General features: G+C 37.8%; 1 protein-coding gene across 2 annotated transcripts in view; it reads left to right on the top strand.

The window, feature by feature from the left end:
• PTPN2 (protein tyrosine phosphatase non-receptor type 2) overlaps positions 1–12,011 on the top strand; it is an 85,378-nt gene that overhangs the window by 13,573 nt on the left and 59,794 nt on the right. For both annotated transcript variants that reach the window (XM_014837304.3, XM_044773483.2), the window contains exon 2: positions 6,645–6,735. In XM_014837304.3, the coding sequence (XP_014692790.1) occupies positions 6,645–6,735 (91 nt within the window). The remainder of the gene's footprint in view (positions 1–6,644; positions 6,736–12,011) is intronic.

The following is a 12,011-nucleotide window of genomic DNA, read 5'->3' as shown; positions in this document are numbered from 1 at the left end:
CATAACAAATATAATAGTAATGAATAAGTTTGAAATATTGTGAGAATTACCAAAATGTGACACAGACACAAAGTGACCAAATACTTTTGGAAAACCGCGCCAATAGACTTGCTCAATGCAGGGTTGTCGCATACCTTCAATTTATGAAAAATGCAGTATCTGGGAATCGCAATAAAATGAAGTGCAATAAAATGAGGTATGTCTGTATTGCTTTGGGTAGTTTTGTCGTCTTCATATTAAGTCTTCAAAGTCATGAACATAGGGTGTCTTTCTGCTTGTTTAGATTGCCTTTAATTTCTTTCAGCAACCTTTTGTAGCTTTCAGTGTACAAGTCTTTTACCTTCTTGGTTAAGTTTGTTCTTAAGTATTTTATTCTTTTTGATTTACCATTGTAAATGAGATTGTTTTCTTAATTTCCTTTTTTGGATTTTTCATTGCTAGTGTATAGAAATAGAACTGATTTTTGTGTGTTGATTTTGTGTTTTGCAACTTTCCTGAATTTGTTTGTTAGCTCTGACAGTTTTTGTGGAATAAGTTTTCTACAAGATTATGTCACTCGTGAGTACAGATAGTTTAACAACCCTCTTTCCAATTTGGATGCTTATTATTTCTTTTTTTTTTTGCCTTATTGCTCTGGCTAGAACTTCCAGTACTATGTTGAATAGAAGTGGTGAAAGTGGGAATCCTTGTCTTGTTCCTAATTTTTTTCTAAATAACTGCTTGCTTTTATAATACTGTTTGTTGAATAATCTATTCCTCCTTCCCCCTCCCTCTTCATTTACAATACCATCTTTATAATTTGCAGGACTCTTTTATGTGTATTGGGTGAGTGAAGCATGAACAAATGGCTGCATTATCTGATCTCTCTCCACCTGTTCATCCTCATTTCTTCCATTTCCCTCTCTCGGGTGCCACAAGTCTTGTGTTGCTTATACTTCTTGCAAGACATCAGTTATTCGTTCTCTGATTCATTTATTTTTCATGTACTTTGACATCTTTGTGACTTTGCATAAGCCATTTTGTTTGCTTGGACCTGTCTTTCCCTGCTTGTTTACATGGCATACTCCTGCTCATTCTTCAGGTCTGTTCATGCACTGTACTCCTCACACCCTCAGGCGAAAATAAATTCTTTTTTTTTTTTTTGGAGGAAGATTAGCCCTGAGCTAACATCTGCTGTCAATCCTCCTCTTTTTGCTGAGGAAGACTGGCCCTGAGCTAACATCCGTGCCCATCTTCCTCTAATTTATATGTGGGACGCCTACCACAGCATGGCTTGCCAAGTGGTGCCATGTCCGCACCCGAGATCCAAACCAGTGAACTCTGGGCTGCCGAAGCAGATCGTGCACACTTAACCACTGTGCCACCAGGCCGGCCCCTAAATTCTCTTTTGGTGTTTACTTTAAATGTGAGCATACTTTTATTATGGCACTTATTAGACTGGCTCCTTGATAGCCTGAAGGGAAATTCTGAGGTCTGATTTAAAAAAAGGGGGAAAGTTGTCAGACACAGTTGTACTAATAGCAGTAAAAATTGACACCAAGAATAGTGATAGAAAATGAGAAATGGATATAATTTTCCAGGTCCTTAATCCTATGCAGTAGAAGCTTTTTTGTTGTTGTTCTTATTTATCATTGACATGACCAAAATGAAATGATAAGAAAAAAATCTACATTATTATTTGACACCAGAGAAGGTCTCACCCACGTGTATGAGACTTAGAGGATTTTGGTAGTAAACAGTGTGAGCGAGCGTCCAGAAAAGCATGGGTAAGGGCTGATGCCTGCACTTTCTCTCTGTAAAGATGAACAAACAAATGTTAGAAAATTCTGAAAAATTCATGATGTTACAAAATGTGAAAAATTCAGCACCTCAAGAAAATGAGACTAGTTCGATCATTTAGAACATGTAAAATAGTGTAAGAAATAGAGAAAATTGAAATTCAGATTCTCAAAATGACAAGAGTGGGTTGTAAAGACAAACTGAGAACAGGAAAAAGTCTTAAAGTTATAAAAAATAATTGTTTAAAAGTTCAGGACTCTCTAGCAAAATAGATAGTGCAGAATACCAAGTGAGGTTGAGAAAAATGCGCATTCAGGAAAAAGATCTTAAAAATGAATATTGTGAGAGAGCATTTAAAATACACGAAGGAGGATCTCAAATCTCTGTGATAGGAGTTACTGAAAGAGAGAACAGAGGAAAGAGATGAAGCAATAACCAAAGAAAAAGCAGAAGAATATCTCTGGCTGAAGAAAGCCTTGAACCTCCAGATCAAAGGGGACTGCAAAGTCTTCACCAGGAATATATTTAAAAAGCATAAAAACCTAGGTGCATCTGTTACTGAACCTGGTTGGTTTTTGCCCATAACCCAGAAAGCCAAACACCGAGATGACGAGATTGTAGCAGAGAGAGTTTTAATCACAAGGCAGCAAAGTGGGGAAGTGGGGGAATGAGTCTCAAATTCATCTCTTCAGAAATGGGGACTCAGGGATATTTATGGGGTAGGGGGCAAGGTGGTTTGAAATGTGGAGATAGATGATTGGAGGTAAGGAGAAGTGAGGTAATGGATGATCTGTGCAAGCACAGACCAACTTCATGCCTCTTCATAGGACACATGTTCACAAAATGGCAGTGTTAGCATGATCTGTGGGTGAAGTTTTTAGCCTCTTGATGTCAGAAGGTCACTTATCAGGCATTTGCACAGGCCCAGTTGATGGGTTGGGGTCTCGGCCAGCCTGAACTGGACAGGGGCTTCCTAATTCCTGAAAAACAGCTCAAACATCCATTACCATGGTGACCCAGGCACCAGGGAGATTTTATCTATATGAACCTAGTTGGAGTCAGCTAGCATATTGCCTAAACAGCACAGTTAACAGTGGGCAGAGGAATAACTAAAAGCTATTATCAGTAATTGCAAAAAAGAAAAAAAAAAAATCTAGTTACCAGCTACCTACTCATCAATGGCTAACTGTTTACCAGTCTCACATCCTGATGAGTGTTCTAAATATTTAGCATAAAGAAAAAACCCTGCAACGTAGAAAAACAAGTTATCTTTAGAGAAGAACAAATCAGATTTGCATCACTCTTATGTACTCTGGTATTGGATGCCTGAAGATAATGAAGAAGCGTCACCTAAATGCTGTGAGAAATGGAATAGATATAGAAAGTAGGTTTGGTCAGTGAAGCCAAGTAGAATCTAGAGTTAACTCTAAATAATTATGGTTGCGAACTTTAAGTTGTGAATGTTAAGAAATATTTTTGAAGTAATTGAAAATTTAAAAAACTCTGTATCCAAAGTTTTGGATTATTTCAAGAAAATATGGAGGATTGAGCTGTAGGAAGAGGAAAGTAAAACCCATGGTAATTGTACCATATATTTTACTAATAGAGATTTATTAGTAGATGCTTTTATTAGTAGAAAAATACAAGTTCAATGTGCTTTTTACAAGATTTTAAGACTAATCTCCAATAGAATAGAAATGATATTTTTACTTCTAAATTACTAGAGGGAAAGAGGAACAAAGAAAACCTTGATTAATACAGTAAAAAAAAAATGGGGAAAAGGAATTAAGCATAATATGTAGAAAACAGTGGTCTTATCACTTTTGGATGAAAGAAGAAATCAGTACTGCCATTAGAGACTCTAGAAAATAATGAGATGACAGTATTCTAAACTTAGAGGATTTGGCCAGTCTTTATTAAAGCAAGAAAAAAAAAGAATACTAATGAACTAAGCATTTTATTTAAGCTAGGAAAATAACAGTAAAATGAAACAAAGCTTTAGAAAGGACAGATCGAATACAAATGAAAAGCAGAAGTAAATGAGTTAGCGTCTCCTTTCCCCCTTGCAAACAGGCAGTTCAATTTGACCTACAATTATCCTTCCAAAATTCTAATATATCATCAACAAATACTGTTATCAAACCTGAAGTGAGCTCCCTCACCCATCGCGCAGCAAGCTAATCTCTGACACGAAGTGTAGTGGAAGAAAGGAGGAATTTTATTGCAAAGCGCTGAGCAAGGAGAATGGGCAGCTAACACTGTAATCCTGAACTCCCCGAAAAGCTAGAAGCAAGGGTTTTTCTTTGGGGTTTTAGGGAAGGAAGGGGAAGTGTGTGGCTAAAGTTTACAGTCATTGTAGCTTCTCAGTGCCCCTGCTAGATGCTTAGTCAGGCACGGGCTGTCAGCAAGCTACTCAGTCATCACTGGTCCTCCTGCTGTTCTGCAAGGCAAGCTCAGAAATTTTGGTTATTTGTTTCCCAAGTTAACCTTGTGGGTACCAGGCATGGTTTCACCCTAATCCAGGGAAATTTTAACTCCTTCATCCTCAGTTTCGATATTATCTAGAAATACAGTATAAACACCATTCCCAAACTTATCCTGGGAATATAAAAATGGTCAATATGAGGAAGTCTGATTCTGTAATTCACCGTAATAGATTAAGGAGAAAAAACAAGTAGTCATGTTGATGTCAGTTAAAATAGCAACAAAAAAAATTTTTTTTTTGAAGATTTTATTTTTCCTTTTTCTCCCCAAAGCCCCCCGGTACATAGTTGTGTATTTTTTAAATTGTAGATCCTTCTAGTTGTGGCATGTGGGATGCTGCCTCAGCATGGTCTGATGAGTGGTGCCATGTCTGCACCCAGGATTCGAACCAGTGAAACCCTGGGCTGCTGAAGCACAGCATGCGAACTTAACCACTTGGCCCCGGGGCCAGCCCCAGCAACAAAAAATTTTTAATACTTAAGAATAAACTTAACAAGAAATGTGTTGGGTTTATTTAAATTAAAAAAGCGACAAGGAAGACTTAGATAAATGAAGAAAAATACCTGGTTCTTGATGGAAGAATTGGTATTATAAAGCTGTCAGTCCTCCATGAATTGACATATATGTGTAATATTTATATGTAATTAGAAAAAACAACTCAGCCTAAAGAAGATTTAAATTTAAGGTTTGTCTGAAAGAGTAAACAGTCCAGAAAAATCAAGATAATATTTGAGGACAAAAAAAAGATAGGACTTTAGTCCAACTGGTGTTGAGAGTGAGACAAAACCTCATTCCCAGACCTTCTTGAGAAATATTGGTAAAATATGCCCTTGATCCGGGAGTTCCATTCTTATAGGGTTATCAAGAAATACTTTGACATGTATGTATGATCATATTTAAGGGTGTTCATCACATTGTTTTTAATAAAGGGTGTTGACTGGAAACCTAAAGCAAATATTACACTTCGTGATTGAACCTTAGAAGCAGTTCTTTCAAAATCAGAGGAAAAAATATTTCTATTTGACGCTGAATAGGAAGTCCTAGTCAATGCAGTTAGATAAGAAAAATAAGAGGTAAGGATAAATAAGAAATATGAAGTCTAAGGAAGAGACAGAATTATCAATTTTTGCTCATATTAAGAAGTTCAGAACCAGCTACAAAATATTAGAGAGCTCAGCAAGGTTGCTGGATGTGAGATAGCTTTCAGAAGTCAGTAGCAACAGTTGTAACGTGCATGTATGTATTTGTTTCTTTTTCTGTCTGTGTGGCAAATTGCGTTTTCCAAAATGGCTGTACCAACGTATGTTTAATCCCACTTGCTCTTTGCACACTGTGACTGAGATTCCTCCCGCTGAGAGGTGGTCTGTGTTCCCTACTCTAGCATCTTGGAAAGCCCACTGGCTAAAAATATGAACTAGAAAGTTACCTGTCATTGGGCTGGTGGGAGTGGTGGCAGGCAAGAGGATGAGGAAACAACTATAAGGGCATTCCTTAAGAAATGACTTGAGTAATTTATGCTTAATTTATAGAACTGTCTGGTACCTAAATTTTAAAATGCTTTTTCTCACACGTGGTAGTGTGAGCAAAAGCCCAAAATAATTTTTGCTGTTAATACACACCTTTTTTGGGGTATGTTTTTGTTTTTACCAGAATTCTTAGAATAGTATTCCAATTTGGAGAAAAAAACCTGGTCATAGTGGATACACTAGATAGCTGAGTGCCTAGTGCAGGCATACTTTCACAGAATCTCCTCTGTAGTAGAATGCAGAGAACCATAAGTGTCCTAAAATGAGCCTGAGGCCTAGTGATTGTTGCTAAGTATTTATGGCTCTAGAAATAAAATTTTAGGATATTTCTGAGCTCAAAATAAAGTACCAGTTAAATGCCACGAAGATCAAGGAACAGATTAAAATTTTAAGATAGAAACTCCAAAATACAGGTAGATTAAGAGAGTTTGGTCAGCAATTTGAGTATGATGTGGTTAACCTTAGATACCTCCATTGCATTAATTCTCTTCTATAAAGTGTTTGATCATGCTTGTAGGTGTTGAATATATCATGGCAGTAAATAAAGATATCAAAAGCAGAGACTTTGGTGTCTGAAGGTCCCTGATTCAGTCCTGGGATCTGCCACGTACTTGTGACCTTTGGCAGATTATTTAACTTCTCAAAGCCTATCATCCCTCACATATAAAATGGGGAAGATAACCATTCCCATTGGTGTTGTGAGAATTGAATGCGATAATGTAGATAATGTGCTTTGCATAGTATTTGGCATATCGTAAGTGCTCAATAAATATTATTTTGTACTGGCTGGGAAAGTATCTGTTTTGCTGTATAAAATTTAAGAGATATATTAAAATATATTTTTGTTATTTTAAGGAAATTCGCAATGAATCCCATGACTATCCTCATAGAGTGGCCAAGTTTCCAGAAAACAGAAATCGAAACAGATACAGAGATGTAAGCCCCTGTAAGTACTTGAAGGTTTGTGTGCGTGTGTTTGTTGATGGTTTGTTTTAGGAGGCAGGATATGGTGGAACAGAAGGTTTGGGGTCAGAGTTGATAAGTACAGTAATTTTTTTCAATATTAAGGTAATACATGTTCTTTAATGAAAAATTTCAAGGCATAGAATAGTAGAAGGAAAAAAATTGCTCATAATTATTTCATCCTTAAAACGCAGCCACCGTTATTTTGATGTATTTCCTACCAACCTTTTTTTCTTTTCTTATGCATAATTTTTTAAAAAATAATTGTAATCATATATGTATGTGTATTCATATACATATACACTTCCTTTTCACATTATTCTGTAGCTTTTATAAGTGTTATTTAATATATTTATCAGTGTAGTTGGTTTTTTCCTTCCAAATTACAAAAGTAGCATGTAGTCACTGTGGAAAACTTGTAAAACATAGAAACGTGTTGTCAGGGAGGGAGAAATTTTCTCCTTAACCCTCTCGATTTCTTATGGTCCTAATAAAATTGACACAAGACCAGATTAATAGGAGAAAAACTGATTTAATACATGCACATAGGAGGTCATAGAGAAATGATGCCCTCTGGGATGGGCAAAGCAGGCTGCTTTTATATCTTTTACATAAAGAAATAATAAATTTGTAAGGAATTGACAGGACAAAAAACCAGGTTTGGAATATGTAATTAATGAGGAATTAGAGCAGTATTAGCAGTCTTAAGGTAGTAAATTAATAAAAGTAACAAGGTGTGTTTATATAGGGTTCTCAGCCCTGAATGCTCTAGCTCTGGTGCAGGGAAGGTACCTTTCGCATGGGAGATTTATTTCCTGCCTTGAGGGGGAACAGAAAAAGGAGGGTCCAAACTTTACTTTAAGTCAACACAGGTAACTTTAATTCAAAATAATCAATATGCTGTTGTGGGATATTTGGGGGCAGCCTGCCCTGGGCCCCAATAGTGTAAAGGAAAAAAACCTCATTATTTAAGAACAAAAATTGGGTTTATTTTCTTTGGTATTTTTTTCTGTATGAACATATACAAATATTCTTTTATACTCAAAATAGAATCCTGCACATACTAATTTGTAGCTCTTAAGCTACTTAGCAGTATATTGTAAACGTTTGCCTATCCTAAACACAGTCTTTTAGTAGCTTTGGATATGCCATTCTTTTACATAGCACTTCCGCCCGGTTGGACATTTGGATTCTGATGTGTACACACACACAAACACACACACACAATTATGTGTGCAATTGTAATACCAGGGTTTTAAAAATGAGTTCATCATAAGGTCATTTTATGTTTTGTTCTGATTGATACCATTTGTTGAGGTATTAAATCAGGTTGCCTTACTACTCCAAAATGTTTCCCTATGTTTGATTTTAGTGGGTTAAACATAGACATTCTCTGTAGGGCTGCTTGTTAGTAGGAACTTTTAAAAAAATATTGAATCTATTGCATTTTGGCTTCTGCTCTTTTGTGTTTCCTTCTTTTAGTTGACAAGGGTGTAGTGTTAGTGTGCCAAGGCTTCCAGTATAGGCTGAATAATCTCATTCTACTCAAGGCCACAGGCTGCATACCTTTATAGATGATGTACTCCTTGTTAGGAGAATTTGGATATACCACTGAACATCTATCAGTTACTGGGGAAAAAATCTGTACTTTTATTCTTATATGAATAGAATGTTTTTCTTTATGTTGATCAAGTACATTTTCATGAAGAACGTATTGGCTGATTTTAGACAAATCAAATGAGCACTTATCTCTTAAACTATTTCATGTTTGTTATACATTACTTATTAAATGTTATGTTTCTCTTGCATGCTTTTTTCCTTACGAATTAGAAGTGTTTGTAAAGATTAAGTAGCTATGAGAGAGTGGTTTTTCATTCTCCTTCAGTTGCATACTTGAAGACATGACAAACTTCCTCTGAAACCTGTGGCTTCCCATGGCAACAATTCTGGTGTGGGTATATGTTCATGGAATGGAGGTTCAGGCAGTAGTTCTAATATTTAGGGGCCCCTTCATCACCTCCAAATTTCTGGTTGAGGATCACTGAGCTAGAGAGACTGATTCTCTAGTCTTTACCAAGAGTTTTGAAGATGGTATTTTCCAATCGTACACCTTGCCTTTAATTAAAAAAAAAACCAACAACTTTATTTTGATAATTGTAGATTTGCATGTGATTGTAAGCAATAATACTCAGAGATGGTCTATACCCTTTACCCAGTTTCCCCCACTGGTAAAATCTTGTATTACTAGGAGCTGGCCACCAGTGGTTAAGTTTGGTGCACTCTGTTTCAGCAGCCCCAGGTCCCAGGTTCGGTTCCCGGGAGCAGGCCTACATCACTCATTGGCTGTGCTATGGCAGCAACCCACATATAAAGTGGAGGAGGATTGGCCCGGATGTTAGCTCAGGGCTGATCTCCCTCGAGCAAAAAAAGAGGAAGATTGGCAATAGATATTAGCTCAGGGCTAGTCTTCCCCCGGGGGGAAAAAAAATCTTGCATAACTATAGTATAATAGCGCAACTAGGAAATCGACAGTGATACAATCCATCCAGATTTCACTGGTTTTATATGGACTCATTTGTGGATGTGTTTAGTGTGTGCAGTTTTATCACATGTGTAGATTTGTGTGATCTTCACCACAGTCCGGATACAGATGAGTAGAATAGTTCTATCGCAAAATCCCTCCTACTATCCTTCTATAGCCACAGACCTCTCCCTCCCTCCCTCCCTTCCTCCTGGTTGCATTTAATTTTTTATGTATCTGTTGTAATTGCAGTCATTAGATGTGATAAACTACATTTGAATTCCCTCATTAGTTTTATCAAATTGATCTAAATGGAGGAACTTTTAAAAATTGGAACTGAGACATTTTTAAAAGTAAGACATTTGTGACTTAAATTACTCTCAAGTATACAAATCAATAAAACTCTTGTGATTTGTCTCCTAAGCATTAGACTTCTATATCCAACTGCCTGTTGGACATCTCCAGTTGAAAGCTGCAAGGAGACCTCTGTTTACAATGTACTTACCAGCCCGCCTCCATCGTCATTAGCTTGGGCTGTTTTCCCTGTACCCCTTCTTAGGAAGAGAGCGTTCACCTTGTCTTGGTACCTAGTGTTAGGAAGAGGCATTTCTTTCTCGGAGGAGATGCTGCCTAGTGCCTCCTCCTGCCACCTGGTCCCCTCTGCTGCCTTTCTTGCCACCATTTCCAGTGTTCACAGGAGCTGCACTCTGCTGTGAACATGCCACTCTGAATACTCTCAACCCTTCTTCATCCTAGTTGAAGTCTGGCTCTCCTCTGAGTTAACTGTCTTTCTTTCTTCCTCCGGTGGAGGCTGCTCATTCTTGCTTCCTACATGGCCAGAGTTTCCTAGTCTAAGCTATTACTCTCCAGCTTGCAAATTAAAATGATCTCCTCTAAGGCTTGTGCTGTCCGGATGCATCACATTATTGCTCTTATATCTATTCTTTCCTGAATTCATAGTCAGTACTTGTCTTGTAGCCTCCTCTCAGACATTTGCTGAAGGCTGGAGTGCTGAGGATGCCATACACTATCTTTCTCTTTGCCCTCGTCTTCTCCCTGTACCTTCTTCATTCTGGGTGACATCATGTCTCTGGGAAGGAAACATACAACACTTGCCTCATAGTCCTAGACCTCTTCAGCTCTCAGCCTTCAGTCATCTTCACCCGTGCAATCTTAAACACTGCTACCTGAAGGGCTACTCTGTCTTTCCAGTTCTTTGACTTCATCAAGATCTTTAGTTCTGACTTTTTCATTTATTGTAGTATATTACTTCCTTTCTTATCTTATTACTTGTTAAGTTTCTTGCTGTTCTTATCTGTTAAAAAATAATCTCTGTGGGCCTTTAATTTTACCCATGCTATGAAAGCCCAACCTTGGAATAATCAGTCATTCAGCTTCTCTAACGTTTGGGCTAGTGTGTGTATGCTGGGTAGACTCCAGTATGAGCCAGGCCTGCTGTTGCCTTGATGTCCTCCTACATGTCCTCATCAATTCACTGCCGTTTAATCTGGTTCTTCCCTGCCTAAACCATAACTCGAACCCCACCCACCCCCTCTCTCACTCAGAATGTGATCTTGCCTTCAATTCTGCAGAGAAAAATTTTGAAAATCAGGAAATAGCTATTCAACTTCATGTTCTACCACCTGGAAACTTGTTTTTCTTCACACTCATCCTTTCCTGAAGTCCTGGGAGAAAACCTTCCCTCCTCCTGTCCTAGGTTTGTACCCCAATTCCTCGTTCCTCCTCATGGACCTCACTCTCTCATCGCCACTCTTCTTGTGTCTTCAACCTCTTTCTCTCTAATACTCTTTTCCCTTATTATATAAATGTGCTCCAGTCTTTTCAGATCTCAACCCTCATATCCCACCTCAGCCCCCACTTACTTTATTGCCTACATGGACACATCCACATGTGTGCATACACATATGTACACACAGAATCTTAAAAGAATACACCATACTATTTGTCTCTCCATTCTTATCACCTATGCATTGTTCAGCCCAAGATTCTACCCCAGCCTCCTCACTGAAGCTTTTATTCTAAAGTACTATTAGCTTTCTAGTTTTCAGATGCAATGAGGGACTTTCCATTGGTTTCCTTTCTTATCCGTCTGTGACTTTTGACATTGTTGACCATGCCTTCTTCCCTAACACCATATTTTTTTCTAATTTTGCTATTACTTCTCTGGCTGATCACCCATTTTCAGAGCTTCTCTTCCTAAGTTTGCCTTTGTCGTCTTCAGAATTCTCTCTCTGTCTCTCCCTCCTTCTCACTCCAAGACTTGTATGAATGATCTCATCTTTGATGGGTTCAGTTACCATCTCTCTGCTTATGACCATAAATCTCATCTGCAGCCTAGGTCTCCCTTCTTAGCTATAGATGCATTTTTGTAAGTCTCTCTGTACAGATGTCCTCAGACTCAGTATGTCTAGACATTGAGCTAACATTCTTCCTGAACACAATCCTTTGGTCTCAACCCTAAAACCTGCTCTTTGTGCTTTATTCCCCATATTCATAAATGGTACCACTATTCACACATTTGCTGAAGCTAGAAACTCAGACTACTCTCTCACTTATCTCCCACCTCTAGTTAGTAACTAAGTAATTATAATTCCATTTCCACAATATATTTCAAATCTGCTCTCTACTCTGTTCATATTGGTTTGGTTCAGGCCCTTAGTATTCTTTTCCTGAATTAGTACAACAGTCTCTTAATTAGTCTCCTTGTCTCCATTCTA

The sequence above is a fragment of the Equus asinus genome, chromosome 7, assembly GCF_041296235.1.
Source record: "Equus asinus isolate D_3611 breed Donkey chromosome 7, EquAss-T2T_v2, whole genome shotgun sequence".
Taxonomy (NCBI): Eukaryota; Metazoa; Chordata; class Mammalia; order Perissodactyla; family Equidae; genus Equus; species Equus asinus.
This window is presented reverse-complemented; position numbering and strand designations above follow the sequence as displayed.